Source organism: Amblyomma maculatum, chromosome 3, assembly GCF_055883805.1.
Source record: "Amblyomma maculatum isolate TAMU_Amacu chromosome 3, ASM5588380v1, whole genome shotgun sequence".
In the NCBI taxonomy this organism is placed as follows: domain Eukaryota; kingdom Metazoa; phylum Arthropoda; class Arachnida; order Ixodida; family Ixodidae; genus Amblyomma; species Amblyomma maculatum.
In genome coordinates, this window is record NC_139346.1 from 203756221 (window position 1) to 203783406 (window position 27186).

General features: G+C 48.0%; 2 protein-coding genes across 4 annotated transcripts in view; one reads left to right on the forward strand and one right to left on the reverse strand.

Moving 5' to 3' along the window:
• Window positions 1-756: 756 nt before the first annotated feature.
• LOC146197471 (uncharacterized) lies at window positions 757-5687 on the forward strand. 2 transcript variants are annotated; one of them, XM_084599305.1, is made up of 8 exons: window positions 757-983; window positions 1960-2104; window positions 2158-2307; window positions 2377-2518; window positions 2580-2817; window positions 2954-3101; window positions 3165-3287; window positions 5549-5687. In XM_084599305.1, exons 2-8 carry the CDS (start codon window positions 2027-2029, stop codon window positions 5549-5551), a joined length of 882 nt encoding a protein of 293 aa, XP_084455431.1. In that variant the 5' UTR covers window positions 757-983; window positions 1960-2026; the 3' UTR covers window positions 5552-5687. The 2 variants fall into 2 exon arrangements, with proteins under 2 accessions (XP_084455431.1, XP_084455430.1); XM_084599304.1 differs by lacking the exon at window positions 757-983 and adding an exon at window positions 1009-1360.
• Window positions 5611-27186, reverse strand: part of spen (spen family transcriptional repressor split ends) — a 118831-nt gene continuing 97255 nt past the window's right edge. For both annotated transcript variants that reach the window (XM_084599302.1, XM_084599303.1), the window contains exons 11-17: window positions 18748-26948; window positions 16836-18301; window positions 14351-14962; window positions 13114-14091; window positions 12701-12901; window positions 11379-11537; window positions 5611-8311 (exon numbers count right to left, since the gene is read on the reverse strand). In XM_084599302.1, the coding sequence (XP_084455428.1) occupies window positions 8183-8311; window positions 11379-11537; window positions 12701-12901; window positions 13114-14091; window positions 14351-14962; window positions 16836-18301; window positions 18748-26948 (11746 nt within the window). In that variant the 3' untranslated portion in view covers window positions 5611-8182. The remainder of the gene's footprint in view (window positions 8312-11378; window positions 11538-12700; window positions 12902-13113; window positions 14092-14350; window positions 14963-16835; window positions 18302-18747; window positions 26949-27186) is intronic.

A 27186-nucleotide genomic window follows, 5' to 3' on the forward strand; every position in this document is an offset into this window, starting at 1 on the left:
ACTTTACCAGTTGGCAAATTTCCAAACGCTAAGCAGATATCAAGCTAAAATGAGCATTCCTGGTTACCAGTGGATACCGAATAGCGCAGTGTAATATAATCATTATTATTGGCTAAAGGAGAGTTACTGCGGCGTGGTTGGAGAGATGCGAGAACCCGTACGTGCGCACGATGCCTGGCCACTCTGCTACCAGTCTGCTGCTGACAGTTGAGTTGGCTCTGTAATAAAGCGGGCTCTGCGGGGCTCAGAAAAATACCCGTCCCGTACAAATGAATGTGCCGTAACGATTTACAATGCGCGATAACTCGTCCCGCATGAGCTGTAGCAGACGCCAGCGAAATAAGAGCGCTTTCACCCTAGTGCAACGGCGAAAACACAAATAATGTCGAATGAAACGTCTTCTATCATGGGTGGAGGACCACATACGTCGGCATAGGGAAAAAATCGCTACTTTTACTGTATAGGCGCACAAAAGCACAGGTACTACGTCGCACTATTGCAAGAAAGCATTGAAAAGTCGACTAGTAGATGTTGCAGTGGCGCCATCTGGCGGCGTCAATGAAAATCGGCGTACCCGAGCGTCGTCGTTCGCGCCACTAGAAAGCATCCTAGTTCACTATACTACAAACATTTGACTTGACTTGCATTGGATCGTTAGGTCCTTCCTACGCGCGTAAGCAAGCGATGTTGGTGATGATGATGGTAAAAACAAACATAGTTTCGGTTACGTTTTCGCAGAATCCAAGAAGAGGGTAGAGTGGGGTAGAGGGTCTTCGCGGAAGCCCGTGTGCCTTTTAAAAAGTCGATTGCCTTACCTTACTAGATAATAATTTCAGTGGTCCAATGAGATAATTGAGTGTAAAGTGCGCTAAATAACCAACTAAAATGGTCAATATGGCCGCTACGTAATGAAGTTCTTTGCACATGCTCTGATAAAATATTGGACTTGAAGTACAAGAACAAACCTCGACTGAGAACTAAATGTAAGCATTGGCTGCTACAAATCTGGTCATCGCCCTTGCAGCTCTTGTTGCATGCCATCACGAGCACTCACGAGCATTACCGGGCGCGTGCTTTACAACTCGGCCGTGCTGTGCGTTCAGTCGGTAGCATTTAAATGCCTACCCGAGGAACCCTGCACAACACGACGTCAAAAGTACTACATGGCTCATGGTAGACAGGCGCCAATAGCAAGAAATTCGCGAGCGCAGGCCCTTCGGTGCTGGACAACCCGGAATCTGCAGTGCGGACACTGCTGCCATTTACCAGTCATGGACGGTGATGCCACGCACACGAAGCATGCCGTGAGCAGCTTGTTCTCCCGTAAAGACATGGAAATTTTCGAGCGTTGGTTCAGATGGTAAGTGCATGTTATGAGGGTTCTCATAGGGCTCTGCTCTCAGAGCCAAACGCCTCACCGCTAGCTCTGACCACATCCGTGGCAGGGAAGAACGAAACACCGAGGCACATCCAGCGGGCCAAGCTGTGTCGTAGCAACATCCGCGCGCTCCGGCTTCGCGGCGTCGTCCCTGGGTGCAGATGCTGTTCGCCGAGATGAGAGGGGAGGGGGAAGGAGGGGCTGCCAGGCATGCTACGCAGTTCTCTCACCCCCACTCTCTCCGCCACCGCTCCGGAGGGAGACCAGGATGGGAAAGATGAGGGCTCCTCGAGAGAGAGAGGGGATGTTCGCCGCGTCGTGCGGCAAGGGGAATGTGGGATTCCCACAATATGTAACAGAACAGACGTGCGCGGACCACGTCTCGGGCAATGCCAGACGGCCAGACATCGTGGAGATCGACAATTTTTTTCTGCGTTCATATTACATAAGATCTCAAAGATTTTTAACAGTGAAGGATTTAAGAAAAAATGTTTTTTTACCTAGGCTCGGAGAAATGATCAGATGGTTAACAAGAAATGGCTAATGGAAGACTTACTGATGAATATGCTTTCTGTTTGCAGTGGAGACCAAAAGGAAACTGGCTACCTTGACGTCGAAGGTCTTAAACGATTGTGGACATGCCTTAAAATGGACGTAACGCAGATGTCTGCCAAGTGGTTAATCGGCCTTGCAGATAACAAGAATGGGAAGCTTGACTTTGGAGAGGTAAGCATGCTCTAGATCAACTGAACAGCATCATAAAGAATTTTTTTTTCCAGTTTCTGTACTTGTGGATGATGGCAGCCAAAAATTCTGAGTTCCAGTCAACGCCGGAGGGCCAGGCCATGCTCAGGACCATGCAAGCGTACGAAATCTATCCCACGGCTTCAGAGAGGAAGTACAGCACCTGCTACACATTGAACCCATGGGTAAGTGCAGCTGTTCATGAATATGTGCAACCTTAGACTTGAGTGTTCAGCTTCTATATCTTTTTATAGGTACGGTCACAATTCCTGGACCAAGGCGATCCTCTGGATGTAGAGTTGCCTCACTCTCGTATCCAAGAAGCACGTGAACTTTGTGAAGGTGCTGCCAAGCAACGAGCAGCATTCATAGCCCAGGCAAAGTCAATGTATGAAGGTAAATGTAAAGGGTTGGTCTGTGGTAAACTGTTCACTGCAGCCTGGTTTAATGCTTGCAGAATCTACCCATGTGCAACACAAGGTCCACGCAGAGCGAAGAGCAGAGTTCATCAAATGGGCACGCACGACATTTGAAGATGACAAAGTAGCAAAAAAGAGCCTTTCGGTTGGAAATGAGCAGGAGGCACAGATCACATACCATGATGCCTCTGTATGCCCTGTGATGAGCAGGTCATCCCCAGCCATCAGCGAGTTTTCACTGGATCAGTGCTCTTTCCTGGCAGATTGGTTTCACAGGTAACCAAACAGTAAAGCTTTTGCCATTCCCATACCTATAGCATGACACGCTTGATTTTCTGAGCTATGTTTAATAGTGAAAATGTTGCAAAGAATTAAGTTACGTTTTATTATGCTTGCCTTCCCTACAATTCAGGTGGGACATGAACAAGGATGGCTTGCTTGATGAGCATGAACTTGGAAACATGTTTCGCTGTCTGCGTATTCCAATCGAACCAACTGCCCTGAGGGTTGTTGTGCAATATTTTGACGAGGACATGGATGGCAAGCTCAGCTTTCGTGAGGTAGGCTGCCCCAATGACAAAACGAAGCACAGCTTCTCTTACTTGGAGTTTTTCTTGCTGCAGTTCTTGCTCATGTGGCGTGCTGCAATATATGACCCTGACTTCAGACGCACTGCTGAAGGATGCAAAATGGTCAAACATATGCGAATCCACAACTTGATGCCAAATCAAACAAAGCCAGCATGGGTAAGTGTGCATTTTTATGTCCTTACAATTGTAAAGCCTTCGGACCAAAACTAGACACATTGTTTGTATAGCCACGTTCACAAGGCTCATTGTATTCGGTGTTTAAACTTGCGTTTGCAATGCCATTATTTAGGGAGTTAGCACCACAAAATCAGATTCATTAGAATTGTACTTAACATTTGAAAGCTATTTTCAGGTACGTGAAATGCCAAGTCAGAATAATTCTCCTGAAACACTAGAGCAGATTATAATAGCACAAAAACTTCAGCAGACAAGACTGTCCAATTCTTCCTGTTTTAAACTTTTTACACTGATGCAGTGTCTCAAACTGTGAATCACCAACAGACCTAGCTTTCTGCATTTGCTGTTGTAATGATGTAGTAATTATCTAAGTAACAAATTTATAGACAAAACCAGTGGATTCTTGCCTTGGCATTGTTTGCTTTTTACCAGTTTTTTTTTTTTTTTATCACTGTGTGATGTGTAAGTACTTGAAGGTATTCCAGTTCAAGAGAAATAAGCTGAATGGATTGCCATTCATTACCAAGGCTGATGCCACTAACGTTTGGCAACCATGGTTATGGCATCAGAATTAAAGGCTGAAAGCATTTATTTGCTGTGTGGCGTTAGCACAACTGAGATCTCTCTATGCTCTCAGACTGATCGTGAAGCTTTAGCCCCAATATGGGAAAGGTTCCTATGCAACTGCAGAGAGTCAACTGGAGGCATAACTAGCCTTCCCTCCAGGGAATGCTGAATTTACTAGTACTTTTAACTGGCTCCCTGATCCTGATCTGTAATACGGAGCCTTGATGCAAACACACTTTTTTAATAAAAGGGCGTTTGCATCGAGGCTTCCTGATCTGTAATAATGCAAACTTCTGGACTGCTTTGAGTCTGGTCATAGAGACTTGGATATTGTCCTTGTGCTTAACCACACCTGAATTCTTTCCCCGTGAAAGGATCTTCAGTGAGGGCTGTTTACCAACATTTTTGTTTTGCCACAGTAACTAACGGCTAATTCAATGGCAATTTATCAAGTACCACCTAAGACTGTGCCATTATTACTGTCCTCAATTGGTCATCTTGCATAAGTACAAAATACCTGCATTCCATAATAACCAATTAAGATAAAGTATAACGAATATAACAGTGCAAGGAATGGGATGAAACACAGAAGGAACAAACACTGACACGGGCGCTGTTATATTCGTTATGCAGTACCAACTAGCCAGGCATCTTACACTTGTTAAGATAAAATGCTGTTGCATGTACTATACTGAAATGAATCTTATGGCATGCTAACTTCAGCTGAACTTTCCAGGCATTTTTTTGAAACTCAGGTATTGAAATTCTTAAATAATCTCATTAATTTGGCTTTCAAGGGACTAGGAAAAACATTCAAATGCCCCTAAAGAATTGCCGATAACCTTTCGCATCACATTAATTTTATTCAATAAATGCTTTTAATATGGCGGTCCATACCCCTTTACAAGCAGCCCTGTTGTAGTTTTAGGATGCTTCACCGCAAATGCCATGCAGTGAAGCATTCTCAAAATATGACTTATGCATAATCAATGAGCCGAGGAAGCATGTATAGGTGTTAAAATGATGCGACAGCATCCCAGGATAAATCCAAGACCAGTGACACACAAAGCAAAGCCTGATACAGTGCGACTGGCTGATGTTATCCTGATGGCAGTGGTGGGATGGCATGAATTTAAGATAAGCAAAACTGAAAATGTTCTGCTGGACTAAATTTTGGCAATGGGCGGCTTATGAATGTCGTAGCACCTAGCATAGCACGTGGCCACCACAATTACATGCAGTTCAATTTTAGAGAGGTCTGTTTCGTATGACTCCATATCCGGGACAGCTCTCCTAGTTTTATTCTAATTAGTAAACTTTTGCTGCATGAGGCAATGACACAGAGGTGGTCTAGAGCCACCCTGTTTATTTGCTGCATTCATATAGCTGCTATGGCATAGTTAGCACGGCACTAGAAAAGCAGGTAGTAATGTGCACTGACCGGTGTTGTGTCACGGGGTGGCTGCAGCCTGCAGGTGGTTTACCATGCAGCATGCATGCAAGCTTGTTGTTCAGGTACACAGGTAGCTTAGAAGACCTTGATTGATAGAATATAGTGAAAAAAGTTCTGCACCCTATGACTTTTGTTTGTCTACTAGCGCATCTGTTGCAAGTGCGCTCACCTCGTTCTTGATAGCCCCCCCAACCTGATGAAAGGCTCTCCACTTCTGCAGTGACCGAGGCCACGTCATGCCACAGGAGTGCCACGTGAAAGAAAGATCAAGACGACAACACATTTCATTTGTTACACCTCCTTGTTTTTATTTACGTTACTAATAACTTATGTGTATCACTGCTCTGCGTGGTATGGACAAAATAAAAGAACATGAGAAGAAAAGGGGGAAGAAAAAGCGCTTGGGGGTTACACCCACCCAACCCTCCTCTGTGGAGCCCTCGGTGGATGCACTATGTACAGGTTTGGGAAGCAGAGGGGGGCTGGAGTGGGGGACACCCATTCTTGAACAGCCAGCCACAAACATACAGTGGAAACCGGAGGGAGATAGTAACGCCTTTTTTTTTTCTTTCCACACATTAAAAATAGAGCGCACGCACGGACGATGATTGGAGCAGAGAGAAAAAGAGAACAGTGTTTGGTGGTGGTGGTGGTGGTGCTGGGTGTCCTTTCCTGCATTTTTCTTTGCGCGCACGCAGCTTGCATCAAATGATGTGAAAACGCCCAGGTGTGAAACTGCAACACGTAGTAAACGCTGTTTGACGACACGCCGGCTGGTAGTAGTATATAGATAGAGACTCCTTTGAAAAATGGCTTGAGCAAACAGGAGAAAAACAGCGAGGAGGACTTGGCGCCCTTTTCCCTGTGCACACTTGGTGCATCACCATCATCAGCATCATCTCTCTCCAAACATTTTTATTCTTTTGTATTTCCTTATCTGTGCATCTATCTGAAAACCGCTACCTGGACTGAAAAATTAAGGGGTCAAAGCCTACTGACTGCATCAAAGACCTGTCTTTATACTTATATTAGTAAATACAGAATGATGCCAGGTAAATACTTGCTACTAAAAGAACAAAGCCCCTAATGTATTGTTTTTTGTTTTACTTCTAGGTTCGTTAACTCATGCATGCCTATTAACGCAAGACTGAAAATGTATTTTTCTTTTGCAATGAAACCCATTCATTTTTCATCTGCGTGAAAGCACCTCCCAAAAACCGGACAAACCTTGGCCTATCGACTGATGCGTTTCCCTTCCAAGACTATTATCGCGCCTCCAAGCAAGCTTATTTTTCCACTTTGAAAAATGTGAGGTGTGGCTTGAAAAGACATCACAAAGAATTGTTTTTCCCCCTTTTTCTTTAAAATTTTGAAGAGAAAGGTTTCTTGTTGAATGTACAGACAATACAATACACATAGCAGCTTATATACAAATGTACAGCCATGCTAGACTACTTGCCCTCGAAAAACGCAAAAAAAAAAAAAAAAAAAAAAAAAACTCCCCAAGAAGCAAAATAAAAGTTCACTTTCTTTGTAAAGTAAGAATAAAATGCAAAGTTCGCTCTGCTCCAGTAAAAAAAGAAAAAAAAGGTTAAAAACTATGCCAGGTACAATTTTTTTCTTCTGTACAACTAAATGATGAATGAAAATGTGGAAGGTGAAACCAGGAGACCACTGTACACAACTTAAGTGACCGACAAGAACGAAAAACCTCGCAATGACCTTTTTTACACATCAATGCAATGCAACGTATTTCTGAATGACAACACAAAACAATAAAAAGTGCAAGATGAAAAACAGACTTACACAAAGTATGCAAACCCTCTACAATCTAGGGTTTTCAGCTCGCGCTTTGCTCTCCACAACCATGTTTTGTTTAAGCGACAACAGGGGGAGCTAATAACACTCAGTATGACTGCTCCCTTGCACACCTCCTACGAAATATATATGCATGTGTGTGGCAATGAAATCCCTGACTTAACATCTCACCACTGTTGCCTTCTATGAGTGAACATTATACAGAAACTGTACAACACTACTGTTGTCTCGTTATGCACACACCTACATACACACATACATACACACACGCACACACACACATGCATTGGACAACAGCTTTGAAGGAGAGCACGCTTCTTTCCACCTTGGCTAATATTATATACACACTGAAAATCTTTGCCTTATTTACTTATATCACATGGTAGTTTGAGCCTGCATCTATATATAGCAATATTTTCTTGTCTTTTCTTCACAATCCCCATCCATTTCTTTTCTTTTTTTCTTTCGCCTGTTCCATCATTCCAACTGGCCTTCTTCGTTTGAGACAGGTGATGCTCTCTCAACTGGAGATTATTACTTCATATACATAATATATATATAATGTATATATATATATACCGTATGTATACATACATAAATATATGTACACATGCACATCCATCAGTTATGTACAAGACAAATATTGACGGGAGCACTCGCATGAAACAAAAACACTTTGCCCCCACCCACGACATACAATTATCTCCTCCCAACCCCCAGTACTTGCCCAACCCAAATGCAATGCGCCATACTCCTTCCAACAACAAAAAAACGGGCGGAGAGGGACGGCGGCTGACATGCCGCGCGCCTGCGCGCACAGACATCGCGGGGGCAGACAGGGGGAAACAGACTGGTCGGGAGGCACGCCTCAGGCTGCCGCCCCTCTCTCCAATAAAACTCTCTGCGCCAAGTGGCCAAAAGATAACGAAGTTTGCAGAGCACCATTGGTTTCTTCGTCTTGATGTGTGTGCAGAACAACGGGCTTCCTCAGTGCCAGTCTTGAGGAAGGGTGTGAATGGGTCCTTTCCCTCCACCATCACACAGTGGCAATGATGACCAGCAAGTGGGCAATGTCACTGACACTGTGCAGTAGGTCGGGTGCAATGCGAGCCAGGTTCTCATTGGAGAAATCACAGGAAGGGAAGATGTGGATCACGTAGGCAGGCTGCATAGTTTGAGAAAGAGGAGCATGCGGTTAACACCTTGCCATCCGGGCAAGCAATAAGAAGAAATAGTTCTATGAGCACACGCTTTGAGCAGAAGAGAAAATGCAATAAGAAACACAGGGTGAAGTTTTCTTCGCAATGTTTGCGCTGATTTTTGCCCCTAGTGGACAACTGCCCAGCGAGCACAACGGCTGCCAGAAGAGCCGATGTAGCACATATCCGCGGTTGCAGAGAGGTATTTGCAAAGCCAGCGCTTTTTGCTAAAGAATTAGCATTTTTATTTTATTTTTATTTTTTGCTTCCTGAGCTACTTGGAAACTTGTTTTCATCCGTGCTTTTGAACATGAGAAATCACAATTAATTAATAATCTGTGACCACTGCGCACAGCTTCAGGTCCTGAAAAGCAATGTGCATGCTGTATTCAAGCATGCATGTGTGGGCCTTCAAGCATTAGAAAAATTTAACACAGCATTGCTACTTCAAGGTGAGGGGCTATTTGAAAATACTCCTATTTGACTTGATTTCATCTGTTGTGTTGTCGAGATGCAAGGGCCAAATATAATGTGACAGCCCAATGCAGTCTATTGCTATGCAAAAGCAGCAGCAGCAGTAGCAGTCTCGGCTTCTCTGTTCCTGCTGTTCAGGTGATGAATGGGTGATGCCTTCTTAAAGACAACCCAGTGACACGTGTACACCAACAGCAATGAGTGCTGGAAACAGCAGCCTCCCTTTAACAAGGGATCCACTTACTCTCCGAAGAAAGACATTTTAGGCAACAACGCATCTTTATCAAGGTAAACTGTTTACACCCACGACTAATCACTTGCTTCAGTCTGGATGACAACCACACAGGATGCTGCTGATGCCACAGTGTGCGTCTTCGGCGGAGTTTACAATGTCTTGCCGGACAGCAGCCAGGGGAAGGAGTTAGTTTGCCGATCTGGCACTGCTGTCCAAAATTAACGGGCTATCTGATATTAACAAGAATGGGTTCCTAAAGACAAAAGTCATTGACCCAAAGCTAAGCCACATAATTTTCCCGCAGCAGCTTTTTCTCTTCATCAGAGAAATAATGAGGACATGCCTGGCAATGTTTGACGCGTGCGGGAACAGTTTTTCAAGGAACATTCTGTCTTCCTAGTTCCACAGCAACCCTGCACAATCCTTAATGCAGTTACCTGCTTGAGTGAATGCACACTTTTATTTATTTATTTATTTATTTTTACCTTCTGAAGCAGGACTGTGTGAAAGAATAGCATGCTTGACACACCCTTGTTTGAGGCCGACTCAGTTTTGCAAAGGCCACTATGACAAAAAAGCGGTGTATGCTATTGTGTGATGGGATGCCATAATAGCCATTCTGACGCCAAGAGTCAGCAATCGCTGGTCAAATCCTGCCATTTACGCCAGAAGTGGAACAAGAACGATCGGCGGCAAGTATCGATTACTGCCCTCTGTAGAGCCAAGTAAATCAAAGTCATGTTCGTTTCATTATGACCGTCCAATGCTCACTCAATGTCATAAAAGTGCCATCCACCTGTCTTCAAGTTTGAGCCATGCAAAAAGCTCTCAAAGTAGGAACCTCTTCGACATCACCCCCACACAAAAGCCTCCCAGAGAGACCTTTTCTCTTGCACTGTGCCTGTGCTAAGCTCGCAGAGTGCCTCCACGCATTACCTTTCTACAAAATTGACTGCAGTTTAGACTAAAAATTGGACACTGAGGAATGTTTTCATTGCTGCTGTACTCGTACATGGCACAGACATGATCACTGGGGAAAGGATGTTATTGGTTACCGCCAAGCAAAGACAATGTCCTTAAACGCCTCAGCACTATAGATGCAGAGATGACCACATGTGCGGTCTTACATTTTGCATCTGTAATTGAAAGCATATTACAATATGTTGCACTAGGCGTAAGCATAGTGCCAACTGCCCTGTTTATCGTGTTGTGCCAAGACATGTCAACTATCATCATTGCGCACCATGAAAGTCCACATTGCAGTTGTCATCCATATTACAGTGCGGTCCACTTATAACAATATTGAGAAAACTGGAAGATCCTAGCGTTATAGTCGATTATCATTATATTTGGGCCGGAAAATAAGAAAAACAGAAACACATCCACATATTTTTACATGCATGTAGACTTGCCTACTTCCCAGCGATGAGTGAATCAGGTCGAAAAATGCATATCATCATAAAAGGCACTAAGCACTTTATTACTGGATACATAGCTAGTCATAAAATAACTTAAATATGCTTAAGAAAGTTGCAAATTTACGCTGACTTTAGCGGCAGTTGAAGCTTAACAATCACTGTGACCATCGCTTCCAGTAACATGCGTGCTGACGGCAGTCCTTTTGCGTGCACGAAACCAATCAATGACTGGATGAACAGCAGGACAGCACCACCCTTGATGATTATTAAAATCTTGCAGTATGAATGCCCATATTTTTTGTGAAGCTTCAACCTTGACATGCTGCCACAAATCCTGACTAATCTCCTGTTTCACCTCAAGAGCAATCGTCATCATCTTGGTCAGCGCCATCTTCCATGGATGCACAATCGGCGATGATGATACGGCCTACCAGGGACAGGTAGCAATTGTGATGATGATAGCGCTCATTTCCTAGCTGCACTTAATGCCCTCGCTCGGATTTCTGCATGCCGGTCCATTTTCGGCACTTGCACTGAGTTTTCAAGTCATTCGCTACTTCGTATCTTAATTTTTTTACAAACATTCAGACAAATTTTCCTATAAACATCTTCCGAGTGGCAAGAAAGCTATCGTCGTATCCAATATGGTGCCAAAAATTGATCATTATATATGGTTTATGTTTACATAAGGCCAATGGAAAAAATGATAAATCCAAAGAATTTGATCATTATAAGCGACATATTGTTATATCTAGTATCGTTATACGTGCATTACACCGTATGACCGGTCAACTTAGTGAACATCCGGATATAACGAACAAATGGTGCGTGGCTGTCCCGTTGATTATAAACGGGCTCAACTGTACCAATATCATTAAACACATCACCATTTATGGCCAAGCTCACCTGCTGAGAGCCAGGAGCAGCAGCATTGACGATGCCTGCCGCTTGCTTGAGTTGCAAGTAGTTGATGAAGCCATTGCGCAAGTTGTTGGACTGCTGAAGCACATCCATGTGGTCTCGTCCACAGGGAAGGGCCAAAAGGATGCAGTGCTCGTCCACCATCTGGAAATGCAAAATTCGAGGATGCACAACAGTAGCCTACCAAGTGAAAAAGCGCCAGCATGCACTGCTAATGTACAAGACATTTGCAGCACCTGTAACAGACCAAAAGCTGCAAGAGCTTACAAGCACCGTATATACTCATGTATAAGCTGGCCTTGTGTATAAGCCCACACCAGCCACTTTCGACCGCAAAATTGTTTTTTGGAAAACAAACAAAAAAAAACTAACTAAAATGCGCAAAAAATGTATCTAGTCCCATAACGTGCTAAAAGATGGCGCCAGTTAGTTTTTCTCACACCGCATCTATTATCATCCTCAATGAGCAACATGATGTTTCTGCGACTTTCTGTTTCCGGTTTTCACGGTCCCTTGCCCAGCGCCATTTGATCTTTGTTGTCCAGTGCTTCGTTCGGAAGTGTGTACTGTTCGATGTTCGCGTTAACCAGCCATTCAAGACAGAATTTCGGAGGTGCTACTTCGAGTGGGTGGCTGAAGCAAACGTCTCTCCAGCAAGCATGCCCTTGGATTCTGCATGCGTGGTGTCCGTCATCAGCGGACACCACCTCATAAAGTTTTAGAGGACTATCTATCAAACTCCATGGATGGCACAGAGGACAATCAGCTTCGGGAGCACGCCAATGAGGCGAACTCTTCCCGCAGCACTGAGAGAGTCGATGAGCTGAGCTCATTTGACGGCAATTAGCATGCAAGCAGCAGTGAATGGTGAAATAAAATGTTCATATCTGTTGCCAGCTTTTTAATTATCTGACACAGTCTCAGTGGCACCACAATGTGTTAATGTGTAGCCATAGGCCTCATTCGTGAATACCCTGCACCTAAGAAAATTTGATGAAAAAAGTGGGTTATACAAGAGTATATATGGTACATATCGCACTCTATTCACCCTCATTAGGGTCAGGCCGTTTTCTGTGTGTTTGTCACCCATTCTGTTTACTTGCCTTTTCTTTTTTTCAACAGAACCACCATAATCACACTATCATCTCAGTCTGACTGTGCACCAAAACGTCACGTCAACTTTATCCATCAAACAGTGGGCATAGAGCTAGTTCTTCCAACTACCCCCGGCGCTGAGTATGCATTCATCACTGCTCAGTCTCACAACACTGAAACCTGATAGTAAAGAAAGTGAAAAGGCAGTGCACCTGCATCTTTCGGGCTACTCCTTCAAGCTGGGTCTGCTCAAGTCGCATCCGCTGAGCAATGCGGACTGGAGGGGTGCAGCCGTCAGTCATTGGTGGCAGCGAAGCAACAGCGATCCTCGAGTTGCCCGACACAAAGTGCATTTGCACGGCTGCTTGGTCGTTTTTCAGGGCTAGCAGACCTTGCCACATAACAGGGTAACGCTGTGTGGGGTAAACAAAACATAATGCAAGAGTCGTAAGTGGGTACGTCCAACTAAGTTACCAAAACTCAGTTCTATACACCATTAAAATATTTCCCAGTTTGTTGACATGGGTTATGCAAAGCAAACAATTGCAGATATAATTTTTGCTGTGTACGACAGTGATAAGCGAGGAGGGAAATATTAAAGGAGCGAGGCATGCAGCACACCCACCTGCAGTAAGAAGGAGTCTCCCTGAGGGGGCACTTGGCTGGCATGCGGTGGCGTCTGTGGCTGAGACCGTGGTGCAGCTGGTGGAGGTGCCAAGGCATGTGCTGGTGGCGGGCCATGGTGTAGCGGAGCCTCAAGGCCAGTCTGGCGCCGCTCAAAAGGAACAACCTTTTTTGTCACCTCGGCTTCCTTCTTGAGGGCTAGCGCACCTCCTGGCGAGTGCAGGAAGGGTGGTGAGCCTCCCAGACCCCCCGTCGGCTCATGGAAGGCCTGGTGGGCTGCAGGGGGCTTGGGGGGCTCATCGGACGGACCCTTGTCAGGCCCAAGGTGGCCGGCCCCTCGGAGGCCGTAGGGGCTGGCCACCGCGGGAGAGTCTGTCACTCGCTCCTGGGGTGACGAAGCCACTCGAGGACTCGTCTGGCGCAACGCCGCTGGGAATTGTGACCGCAGGAGCTCTTTGCTGGGAATGACATCCTTGGGTGCTCCTTCAGCCACAGTTGGCTCTGTGTCACCTCCTTTGAGAGATGCTGGCTGTCGGCCCTCCTTGGCACCCTCGCGGGGCTCAGGGGGTGCTCGGAATCCTCCCGGAGGATACGCAAAACGAAGCCCCTGGGCTTCGGGTGGTAGTCCATAATGTGGGTGTGCTGCAGCATACAGCATCTGCTGGTGGTGCATGTAGGCAGAGAGCTCTGACGGGTGCATGCTGAGGTGGCCAGGCACCAGCAGTGGCTGACCGGGTGACGGTCTCATGTGTAGCAGTTCTTGAGGGGATGTAGCTGAAGGATTGGGTCCCCCCACATGCAGGCCTGCCCCTGGGCGTCCAAGGGGCCCGCCTCCCATGTACTGTGAGGCAGCCACAGCCAGCTGGTAGTTCTTGTGCTGCTGCATCAGGTGTGGATTTTGCAGGAGCTCAGCTATGACACCCCCACCAGGAGGTGCCACTCCAGCAGAGTTGCCAGTGGCCGTGTGCGAGCTTCCAGGCTGCAAGAAAATGCATGGCATTTTGTTTAACTCATATATTCTTAATGCTTTGACGAGGACCGTCAGAATCCACATGAGCCAAGCAACATACATACTTGGCAATGCAGTCAGTGACGTATGTCGCAGCATGTGCAGTCAGCATTAATACGATAGTGATCACTTTTCTCTCGGTGTACACCACTTTAAGCGAATACCAGAGTGGATCAGATTTGAGACTCATCCCCAAAATGACAAGCAAGCATGTTCAAGATGTACTGACCATGCCCGAGGGTTCGTAGCCTCCAAAGGGTGGCTGCAGAAAGCCGCCAGACTGCTTTGTTCCGTGCTGAAGGCCTGGCACGGAACCCTTGGATCCAACTGGAGCCCTCTGCTCATGGATCTTGGTGGGTGCTTGGGTCATGATGGCGGGTCCCTGTGGTGGTGGCCCCTGACCTCTACTGGAAACGACCCCCTCCACCAGGGAGGACAGCTGCCGTGGGACAGGGGCAGGAGGTGTCCGAGATGCCAGGCCTCCCCGCCCCACCATGCTCTGTGCTGGCATGGCAAAGCCCTCGGCTTTGACATGGCTGGTGGCCACCACGTGTGGCTGCTGTGGCTGCAGGTGAGGGGCCACTGACACAGGTACCCCCTTGACCTCAGCAGGGTGATGTGGAGGGTGTAAGCCTGGTCCCTGCTGTGGCTGGTGTTGCTGCTGCTGCTGTTGTGGTGTCTGTGGCTGGTGGTGGTGCTGCGATGCCTGGTGCTGTGGTGGAACCTGGTGGTGCTGCTGCGGGAGCAGCTGCTGGTGAGGTGGCGCATGCAACTGTGCATGCTGCTGTGGATGTGGCTGGGCGTGCTGCTGTGGATGTGCTGGCAGCTGTGGTGGAGGTCCCTAGAAAAAAAAGGTGAGAATGCAATTAGCAAACGAAAACATGGGTGTGCTCTTAGGTTCCTGTGAGCTGTTATGTATTAAACTACAACATGACTCTCGGAAGACCCTTCTCCACACTAATGCAGTGCAGTAAAGTAAATTTGTGCAGCTGCTGCATAAGGATATTCCACTTATACCCCCGTCACACTAAAGTCATTCGCATTGACATAAGTACCTAACTGAATGTGCCCTCTGAATACCAGACACACAGCAGAAACAAGAAAAGTGAAAAAACGATGTGCACATCACCAAATTTCATTCCGCCATGTCAGCTGTGTGTTTTGCTAGTTGATGCCGTTGATGTGCGTTGAGCTCGTAAGTACTTTAACCAGTAACTGAGTGCTTTGCCTACTGGATGCCACTTTTGCACCCCACACTCCGCCATGTCAGCCACACTGTTTACTGCATTTGTCGATTTTGTATACTCTTTGTTTGTTCGAACTTGTTAGTTCTGTGTTTGACTTGATACTTGGCTTTTGAAGGCTTAAGGTGTTGCAGCATTGCTGACATTAACTGATGACTATAAAGTTTTCACCCAATTCAAAAATACTGCACAATTTCAAATGCCTTTAAAGTGTACTGATCTATGCCAAGGAACGTGTGCATTATGAAGATCTTACGAAATCCTTAACTCAAGTGCCTCTAACACCGGACTACGTATTAAGACTCTTGGCCTGTCATAAGCAGCAGAGACATGTAAAGATTTATTTGATTATTCATAAGCAAATGGCTTTTAGAAAATCCCTAACACTTACATGTTTCTAACCAACACTGCACGCTCTCCATGCAGTGAACCCCGAGTCGCTTTGGGACGTTAAACCCCACAAACCAAACAAACCATGCAGTGAACGTCGTCAGCTCTCTTGTCGGACACTGCTTCACTTCATCTTCCCTTTTTTTCCCAGCATGCCACTTTGAAGCATCTTCCCTTAGATACTCAATAGTAGCATTTGTTTATTTACACAGTAAACCCTTGTTATTTTAGCCTTCAAGGAGCTAAAAAAAATGTTCGAATTAACGAAATGTTCAAATCATCAAATGAGCCTAAAAAAACTGCCGAAAACAATCTGCTTCTAATTAAGAACACCTGTATGTTTGTTTGCATTTGAGGTCAAAAACAAAAAAGAACCATGGTCTTTCTCGCGTGCACATTTGATGAAAAGAATGCCATTCGATTCGGATGGCACTAAATTTTCCAGTGTAATAGGGGTATTGACTGGCCATATAATTGATGCAGCTAGTAACTAAGGCTGACATAGAACACACCGAGAGACAGGCCTTTAAGCCATGCCTTACAGCTCTTACTAATTGATAAAGAAACAGAAATAGAACCCCTAGCAGCTCCATTCACACTACTAAGAGCTACCCTGTATAATAAATTTTGTCATCATGATCATGCTGAATTGAGTATGCTGGCTTGAAACCTAGCCAGTGCTGTTTGGCCAAGGCAATGCTTCCATGCTGGGCTAAGCGAATGCTTCTGATGCAATAAATACAAGCTGAAGTTAACTCACCAAAGTTCTCATAGTGATTTTACGCATCATGTCACCAGCTACTTCAACCATCTGTGCCTGGCTAAAGGTATGTCTTTGAAACCACATTCAATATGCATGAGGAATGCACCTAAGTTTCTGTACTGAGCCGAGTGCCACTTTAAAGTCAGAAACCATAAAATTTAATAAACACGGTGGCAGTACTGTTCTGCTCTGACAACCCTAAGCAAACACCAGAGAACAGCGCAGTATACAAGCTTAAGCCTCACAGCATTGCACCATGCAAATCGATTATGTAACCAGTGCTGACCATCATCAGGGAACAGGGACGTGCCGCTTACCTCCATCTTGGGCTGACTGCACAACACTTGTGCCGAGCTTGGGCCTCCAACCATCGTGTGTGCAGGACCGGGCATTTTGGTGGAGGGCTCCTGCTGCTGCGGCAGCGATGGCGTCCGCACCACTGAGGGGTGTACGGCCCTGGCCAAATGCTGCTGTCCAGTTAGGCTGGTGAATGAAGGTGGATACTGGGGTCCAATGGGGGGACGGCCCCCCACCCAGACACCCAATGGTGGCTGTCCCAGAGACACAGGTGGCTGCCCAACAGGTGGCAGTGTGAGCCCTTTGGCGCCAGAAAAGTGCGCTGGCATGGCACTGGTGGTCGTACTCAGTGGCACACTGCAGGGGACGTGCTGTTCTGGAATCTTGATGGCTGCCACTGCAGGGCCAATAGGCACTTCAGATGGCTTGCTAACAATTGCCTCCGCCCGCAAGTGGGCTGGGGTCACCTTGTGCACTTCAGGAGGCATAGTTGTGACAACTGCTTGTGCAGCAGGCCTGCCATGGATCAGAGGGCCCTGATGCAGGACACTGTGGCTCTTGGCAGCCCCAGCATGTGCCAAGACTGGTGGTCGCTGAGGCAGTTCCAGCGAAGGTTTAGGCTCCATCTTCTCAGCTTTCATTTCCACACTGGTCGGAGGTGGAAGGGTCCAGGATGGGGCGCTCACCTCTGCCGACGAAGCAGCAGATGCAGGTGTGCTTTCCTTTACATCTGCAGGTGCCTGCTGGCTTGCCTTCACAATTCTTGATGAAACCTCACCCTCAGGTACTGCCGAGGGTTCCCCATTCTTATTCACGGGTGTCAGAAACCCTGTAACTGGGTCAATAAGCTCTGTCGGGCTCAGCCGCGAATCATTGTCTTCAGTTTCACAGGGTGTTGCAGTGGCTTTTGTCTTCTGCTCATCCTTGACATCCACCAGTTCTGGTTTCACTGCTGGTGTGGCAACTGAAGCCTGTGTAATTGTTGCTAAAGATGCTGCCTGCTGCTGAGGTGGCTGCTGCAGTTGGGGGTCTTCTTTAGAAAGCTCTGTCTCATGATGAGGTTCGTCTTTGACTCCAGAGTCTTTTGACATTTCTGCCTTAGCTGATGATCGTGTAAATCTGAATGACCGCAGCGACATCTTGCATTCTGGTTTGCTGGCTTGTTCCGTGTCAGACACCGAGCTCTGTACTTCTGAAGCTGATGGTGCTGCTGGTGCCGCTGGTGCTACTGGTGCCGCCGGTGGAATAGCAGCAGAAGCAGGAGTTAATACCTTGCTATCTTCAACAGCATCCTTGACCTTGCTATCTGCAATGACAAGTGCGGGGGGTTCATTCTTGACCTTTGGTGCCTCAGTGGCACTTTCTGGCTCGGCTTTGGATGGTGGCTCTTCATTCCGCCGGCTTGACCTGGTTCTTCGAGCAGCCCGAGTCATGGGTCCTTCCGAGTGCAAATCAGAGCCTTCTTCTTCAGAAGCCTTGAAGTGTCCTGAGCGATTAAAACCAAAATTATTAGCCTCTCTGATGCATGCCAACAGATGGAAGGTGAATAAGGGGGATTAGACGTCAGCAATGAGCAACAGCAGAAAAAAAAATGTCCCTCTCCAAAACAATGAGCCTGGGTTATATGGACCAGCTGCCCAGGGACCTTGGCACAGGTTATTCTTGATGTCAAGTGCCATGTGAAGGAAGCTTTCGTTTTTTTTTTTCTTTAATAAAAACTGCTCAAAAAGCGCAGGATAACGAAAAGAAACACGAAGACAGACTGGCTGCTCCGTAGCATATATAGCAGTCCTAAGCTTGGGAGGATTGAGGACGTAAGGCCCTTCCATATTGGGGGGAAATTACAGTCGCTGAGCAAGGAAAACAAGGCACGCTGTAAGACAGTTGATATAGTTAGACAGGGAAGAGAACAAAATGCATGTTTACACTCACCTTTCACTACATCTTCAATGGTCTCATCAATAGTGGTTTTGTTGGCCTGTGACATGAGCCGAGCAGACTTTCGGGTCTTGATCTGATGCGCATCAGATGGTTCCTGCTTGGCGGGTGGCGCCTTCTCCTGCCGAGTGTCATCCCCAGTGACTGCTTCCGATGTCTTGACCACTTCCGCTGTACTGGACGAGCTGCCGTCATGGCTGTCCTTCTGATGCAGGCGGATGGTGATGGAGATCTTGCCGTGCTGGCTAAGCTCCGTAACATATTCCTTGGCAGTAGGCTCCTTGTCCTCGTGGTGGAAAGCCTTGTGCTTGCTCTCATCATGCCGCTTCTCATGCTGCGACTCGTGAGCTTTGACTTCGTGTGCCTTGACCTCGTATACCTTGACCTCACTGGTCTTGGCGTCGCTTGCTTTGGCATCATGGGCCTTGGTGTCATATGTCTTGACAGTCTCACCTGCCTTGCTGCTGTCATGGACCTTGCCATCATGGCCCTTGACGTCATGCATTCTACTGGCATCATGAGATCTCAGTTCATGAGTCTTGGTCTCGTGTGGCCTGACATCGTGCGCATTAGTCTCCTGAAGCTTGCCTTCAATGGCTGGGCCCTCAGTAGGCCTTGGCTCATGTGCCTTGCATTCATCGTGGTCAGCAGTCTTTGGGGTGGGCTCTAAGTGCCTCTCGAGGTGCTTCTCTGGCGCCACTTGCCAATCAGTGCCCCCAAACTGGGTCTCATCTTCATCTTCTGAATCCTTGAACTCATACACGTCATAAGCACTGGCAGCACTGCCTTTGGTTGATTTATGCTCATGGGCTGCTGCTGTGCCTTGTCGTGTGCAAATGAATAGTGGTCGTTGCTCTTTCTGCCTCTCCATGTCTTTGAATTCGTGATCTTCACCCTTGGATTCAGATGGCTTGTCAAGGGCAGGGGACATGCGTCCCGAGTGATGCTCTCCAGAGCTCTTTTTCTTTCGCCCTCTCCTCTTTTTCGGTTCCTCCTTATAAGGGTCCATGCAAAAGTCGCCGAGCTTCTCTTCGGGCAAAGTATTATCTGGCCCATGACCAGACAGGCTGGAAGCTTGAACAGCAGATGAATCACTGCTCTCCTTAGATGTACAGCTGTCAAATGAGAGCCTGAGACGTTCTTCATCATGATGCTGTGCATCAGCTCCAATAAGCAGCGGTTCAGGCTCTGAATTTGGAACTTCATTCTGGACTTCTTGGGTCAGGAATGCAGGCGTGTCCTCAGTCTCGGACAGTGTGTTTTCAACGTTATCTGACCTCAGACAGCGCCGCACTTTGTCAGCAGATGTGGCCCGTCCTCTCTTCGCAGGAACCTTTGGGACATCAGCAACTTCCAGGCGAGGTACAGAGGCTCTTCTTGATTTTGTCTTGCGTCCCTTGCGACTCCCTGTCTTGCGCTTGACGCCTTCGGTTCCTGTTGGTGTGAGCTCCACCGAGTGTGCCGGAGCCTCTTCTGCAGACAGCGTGTTGTCTTGCTGTTCCCCAGAAGAGTCACCTTCCTGGTGTATAGTGTCATCTTGCTCTCCTTCCTGCGCTTCACCAGTCCCAACTGGAGAGCTCAGAGTTTCAATGATGTCAAGAATTGGAGTGCGGTGAGACATGTCGTCGAACATCTCTTGATCTTTACTGCTATCGTTCTCAGTGGGAACATCAGCCTGGTGTACGCTGTCCTGCCTCAAATTGACTGTAGCATCCATACAACTCTCTTCAGCTGCTTCCATTTCTTCAGGCCTTTCTTTAGTTTCAACAGTGACATCAAGTGTAGAGGCAGCCCCATTGTTATGAAGTTGCTCTTGCTTGGCACCCTGAAGTATCTTTACATCCTCCTGAACTGGGATGCTAGGTTCATCATCTGAACTTTCTGCTGGAGTCTCAGCGCTGTGCGCTGTCTTTTCCTCTGCACACTCCTCTGCAGAAGGAAGAGCACTGCTGTCTGTGGCCAAGAGCCTTGATTCTTCCCCGACTGGCTGGTATGGGTCAGTTGGAAGGGGCATCATCTGCTGTTCATGCTTCTTTTCGCCAACAAACTGGTGTTCTTCATCTGTGTCAGACAGCAACCGCTGGCTGGCATTGTCTGTTCTTGAACTTCGGCGTCGCTTCCGTTTCAGCCTCTGCTTTTCGGGCTTGAGAGTTGTTGCCCCAGCCAAGTCGGACTCTTCGGTGGATGTTGTGTGCCCTTCTGGCTGCAGTGCTGGCCTTGTGAGGTCTGGAAGCTCTTTAGGAGGTACTATACATGGTTCAGGCTCTTTGGCATCCATCAGCAATGGAGGCTCTGATGTCACCTCCTTAACCGGCTCCTCCTCTGAAGTTAAGCGAGCAGAAGGCTCTTCAGGAAGGCTTTCTGCACTTTTTTCCAAAAGCTCCTCGGGCTGTTCATGCTGTGGCTGCTGCTGTTGTTGCAAGGACTGAAGTGCATCTGTGAACTCAGTGGCACAACCAGATTCTCTGCTTTCCTCCTGAGTGAGGTCTGGCATGGATGTATCTATTTGCAGAGAACTTGAGCTCTCGTCTGGAAGCAAGAAGCTCATAGACTCCTCGTGCTGCTCTTGATGATGCTGCACCATTGGGTCAAGGTAATCTGGCTCCTTGGGAAGCTCTGGGGCGGAGATGCCATCATTGCCCATTTCTTGGAGCAAAGCATAGACTGCTAAGTCGTCCTCCATTTTACGTGGACTGTCAAGCTCATAGGTGTTCTGTTCTTTGTCATCGATCTTGAACTGCTCTGGAACATCATGAGCGAGGTAGTGTGGGGATGCTGAATGGCGGCTTGGCAACTCCTCTGTGGCCACCAGGCTGGAGTAGCTACTGTCCTTCGCTGTAGACACGTCCAGAGCATCTGTTAATGTCTTGGCCTCTTTTTGAGGTGCAACTTCCTCATAGACTTTCTCGTCCTTCATGTGCCATGAGTCCCGCCCTGACGAAAACAATTCCTCTTCAAGTCGTTTAGTTTCTTTAGCAGCTTCTTCCTCAAAGTGCCTTTCCACTTGCAGTGGCTTTTCTTCCCTCCTTGACAAGCTGTCGCCATCACCAAATGTGCTGGTCTCTTCTGATTGAGCGAGCAGCTCTTCCTCAAGACGCCTTGCCTCTTCCGCTATGTCCTCATCCAAGCGGATATCCTCTGTCAGCTTGCTGTCTTCGTCCATGGCAGCTGGAAATGCCGGTGCAGGTTCCTCAGGTGCCTCCTGGACTGGAGAGCTCTGTATGGGAACTTCCTCTTTGTGTTTTCGCTTCTTCTCTTTGGATTGCTTTTTCTTCTTCCTGTGTTCCTTGCTCTTTGCTTCCTCCTGCCTCAAAGACGTCTCCTTGTTGTTGTCATCATCTTCACTGAGGTGCCTTGTGGATGGAACATCGCAAGTCACGTCATCATAGGAAACCCTATCTATGCAGTAGCCACTGTCTTTCTTTTCTGCAGTTGAGAACTCTTGGCTCGCTGCACCACGAGGTTCAACAGCCTCGGTCAGTGCATCAACAATCTTATCAAGCTCCGAGTCACTCTCTCGCTTTGCACTTGTGGTGTCTTCTACCTCCTGTTTTATGTCCTTCACAGGAGAAAATTCTCGGGACACATTATGTTTTCTCTCCCATGACATCTCAGGATGGTGTTCAGTGCGCTTTTCTGCTGGCTCTGATGATGGTTCAAAATCATAGTCTGATAGCTCAGACTTCATTTCAACATCTGAAAAAATGCTTGGTTGCAAGACAGGTGGTGAATTCAATGCCTGTTTTGGTGAACCAATGTACTTGGATGATACTGACGATTCATCAAGAATCTCTCCAACATCCCAATGTGTATCGGTACGCTTCTGAGATGGAGCAGCCATGGATGTTGCACTGGTCTTCTCCGTTGATTTTTTCTCTTTTAACTTGGAAGACTTCTTGGATTTTTTCCGCTTTTTACTCGAGTGCCTCTGTCGGGAAAGATCTATGTCATCTTCTGGTTTGGACTCATCAGTGTCTTTGCTTGGCCGCTTGCTTTTGCTGCTGCAGCTGCTGCTATGGCCATATGTTTCTTTGGGGTGTGATGTGTCTGACTTTGCTTCTTCTGGCCTTGATGATTTCTGCTTGGCTGGCTTGCTCTCATCCATTTTTGGAAGGCACTCTTCATCTGAGCCATCAGCATCGGACTTGAGAACATTAGCCCTGCGTGCTGACTTTTTCTTCAGCTCTTTTCTTTTTAATGATCTGCTAATGTCAGCATCTGAACTCTCTATGTCAGACTTCCCATGCCGAGACTTCGTAGATTTTTCAGAAGAATGCCGTTGCTTTCGTTTTTGTTTCCGAGCTGCTGCTATCATATGAGATGGCTCATCAGAGTCTGAGGTTTCAACGTCAGAGATGTCAACCTTTCGTTCTTTGCACTTGTTGAAGGCTTCCTTGAATGACTCCACCTCGGAGTCTGAGCAGAAGTCGCTGCTGTCATCATCTTTGTTGTGCAAAAGCCGCATCGCAAACGACTGTTCGTTTTCGTCAGACGAGCTCTCGATGACCAGCTTGCGCTTCTTAGTGAGTTGCTTGGACTTGTGGGATGAGACTCTAGACTTGGTCTCGGAGTCAGAAGAGTGGTGACTAGAAAGATCCGAATCCCGATCAGAGTCCATGTCTGCAGACTTCCCCTTCTTGGCGCGACTCTGCTTGAGCCGGCTGAACTTTTGCCGCATGGTCTCCATGTTGGCCTGGTCTTTCAAAGTTTGGTTCTGGCTTGAACGAGCCTTCACCTTGTCATACATGGAAAAGTAGACGGGCTCATCATCCAGGAAGCAGAAGTCCGACGCTTGAGGGGCTGATGCAGAACCGCTTTCGCTTTTGCTCTTTGATTTGGATTTAGAGTCTCTCGACTGCTCACTTGTTGACGAAGTACGCTTCTCCGACCTAGATTTTTCCTTTTCCGACCTCTCTGATGTATGCTCTTTCCGCTGTTTAGAGCTGCTACTGCTGCTGCTGGTACCAGTAGCATGAGACGAACCGTGCTTTGAATCTTGGCTTTTTTCTTTACTGGACTCCTTTTCCTTAGGCCTGTCTCGTGATTTTTCCCTTCCATCTCTGGACTTGGATGACTTCTTATCTTCCTTGCTTTTAGAGCTCTCGCGCTTGGACTCGGACGACTGCTTCGTATCCTGCTTGTCACCAGACTCATTTTTTGACGAGGAGGATGAGTGGGATTTCTCACTCCGCTCTGACTTGTCCTTAAAAGATGATGATGAAGAGGATGACGACTTCTCTAGCCTTTTTTCAGACTTCTTTGAATGAGATGAACTTGATTTGCTTGATGTGTGGCTCTTGTCAAAGCTGTCCCTGTCAAGAGATGAGTGTGACAACTTTGGTCGCTTTGCTTCTGGCTCTGTGGATCGCCTCTCGTCTTCGCTCCTGTTCCAAGCAGGTTCTGGAGGAGCTTCAAGGTAAACATCACTGGATCGGGATGACTTTGCAGAATCAGATTCATTGCTGTCCACAGAAGACACCCTTTGCTTGACTGCTGCCAATGGAAGAGGTGCAGGCAAGTCTGTCGAGTCGTGCGAGTGGGAATCTCGCCTCTCCTTGTGCAGCACCGAGTTGCAAGAGGAAATGGAAAGAGCTTGGTGCTCCTTTCTGGATTCCTTCTTCATGACCACCTCTTTGTGCCCTTCCTTTTTCACAATAACTTCATTCGTGACTGTAGGCTCCAGCTTGATAGTGCACGCCTCCCGATTTCGACTGTCTTTCCTGGCAGGAAGGTTCTCCGTGCCAGGCTCCTTCTTCACGGTGACCAGTGGTAACAGTGCAGCAGTAGGAGTTCGTGGTGGGCTCTGAAAAGGCTCCTGTTTCACCACGACTGGCGGAGAGGAGTCTCGCCTCAGTAATAATGAGGCCCTCGGGGAAATTTCTTTCTTCACTACAACTGCAGCAGGAGGTGACAAGGGTGTGGGATTTCGAGGTGGGCTCTGAAGCGGCTCCTGCTTCACCACACAGGGGGGCGAGGTATCACGACGAAGTATTGAAGGTGTAACAGTCCTTTGGGAAGCATCACTGTAGGGCAATGATGTGGCAGCCATTAATGGTACATGCTTTGAATGCGACTCGGGTGCTGCCAGAGCAGGTGAAGCTGCAAGGGTCTGGCCCGTGATGCACTGAGGAGGGCAATTAGGAACTGTATGGCTAGGGGACGCTCCGGGAGCCGCACTGTTAGCATGCGTAAAGCTTGGACTAGAGGCACCCTGGGGCAGAACAGTTGACGTGGCAGGAGTGCATGAAGAAAAGCCCAGGGAGGGAAGTGACAATGGAGTGGAAAACTCCTTAGCGGCTGCCTTGGTACGAAATAATGGCTTGGCACTGCTTGAAGACAAGTCGAGCTTGACATCCTTCGGCTCGTACTTCTCGTTGATATGCTCCAGCCGCTTGGAGTCCTGGTCTAGGATGGTGGTCTTGGCCAACAAGGTCTTCATAATTTCCGATGGCTCAGTGCGAAACTCTGGTGTCAGAGCTGGAAACCGTGGCCTCTTCTTGATGTTGTACTTGTTGTAGTCGATCGTGACTGGCACCGGTGTCTCGGTCACCGTTCCACCTGCCAACGAGGGGCCAGTGAACGTTCGGGTGGGTCCCGTGAGGGCATTGTACCTCTCATCGAGTGCACGTATTTGCTCATCAAAGGACGGACGGTTAGGGGAAGGCAGTGAACCCTCAGAGTCCGAGGAAGTCTCGGGTAGCTTGGACTCCGACGGGCCCTTCAACCCCTTGGGGGATGGACTTGGGGACAGAGCCTCTGGCACGGCCTCTGGGGTGGCCTCTGCTGGCTTCTCCTCTACAGGCTTCTCTGGCCGTACCAAAGCTTCTGGAAACACAGGTCCGTTCTTGGTGTTCAAGGCACTCAGGGGTGAACAGCTGCCACGGGGGCTCTGCGAGTTGGCCATCGGCGAAGCGGCCACACAAGGTGACGTCTTAGGTGAGCGCAACGCAGCTGCAAACTTGGGAAGAGGCAAGGACAACGGGCTGGGCTCCCGAAAAGGCCGCGTCCGTGCTGGCTGCTGTGGGTTGTCACTCGACGATGACACCTCGTCAATGCCTTCCTCGCCATGCTTGGAGGCCAAATGCATCAACGCATCCTGCGAGCCCAAGTCACTGTCCGTGGAAGATACCAGGCTCGGGTCGCACAGTTTTGACCGGTCACCGCCTGCGCACGAGTTGTCTGAATGCACTTTCTTTGCACGCAGGTAACTGCTCACTGTGGAGGACACCTTGTTGTGGTCAAGCTGCCGCCGCGGATCCATCTGTTTTTTTGCGTTCGGCACCAGCTCAGCCACTCTGACACCTGGCATTTCAACAGAGAACTTCGCCTCAAAGCTGCCCCCAGTCCGACAGTTTGTAGGCAACCGTTTAGACACTACACTGGGAATGTCCTTGGCCTGTCGCGAACGACTGGCCGCCGCACAGCTGTCAGTTGGCAGCCCCTTGCTCTTCTTCCTGGCAGCACCTTCTGCCCCTGGAGAGCACTCGCCGTCACTCGAGCTCAGAATGTCTTGCACCTGCTTGGGGAGATATTTGATGTCGGATCGTGCTGCCACATCGTCGTCCCCCTCCGCACAGTCAGTGTCACTGCGGCTGTCCTCTGGGCGAGAGCCGCTCGAGCTCTCCTTGAGTCCCAGCAGGCGCCGCTTTCGCTCCAACTGCGATGGGGAATCACAGGTGGAGTTGACGTCCTCATCCCTTCTCATGCGGCCACTGCAGCTACTGCTGCGAATCCGCTCAGAGTCTTGAAATGCCTCCAGCTTGCTGCACACTGAAGCCAAGGGCAAGTCCTTGGAGTCTGACTTGGAAGTACCGTCCAAGGAGCGCCGCCGTATGTCTCGCATGTCAACAAGAAGGTCGTCCGAGTCCAAGGTCACATCTCGAACCACAGGGCTCCGCGAAGAAGACCGGCCAGGACTGAGCCGGTGCCGTTGAGAAGGCCGCTCCTTGGATGATCCCTTCTTTGAGCCCTTGGCTGATGGCGGTGGGGAGCGGCTGTGATGCCGGGACTGCGGTGGAGACTGGCTGTGGTGGCTCTCTTGATCACTCGTTGAGTTTCGGTGCTTCTTGATACTGCTACTGGTCTTGCGAGGAGCCCAGTCCACGCTGCCCAGGACTCCATCCATGTGCTTGAGTCGCTCCGCACGTTCGTCGTACGGGACAATGTCATCTATGCCATCTTCTTTTTCCGGAAACCTGACAGAAAAAAACAAGCAGTAGAGCCTTGTGAGTTGTACGCATCTTCCACAGTCTTCCTTGTTACACTCACTTCTTCAGGCTTGAAAAATTTTCAATGTTGTGTCAGAACATGGGGACATTCCCCTAAACAGTAACTTCTTTTCTCATTTGTCTAATGAAGGAATATGGAGGAAAAGACAGAACAGAACTGAACGAAGGAACTGTTATGCTTGACATCCTTCAAAAATCATTACAC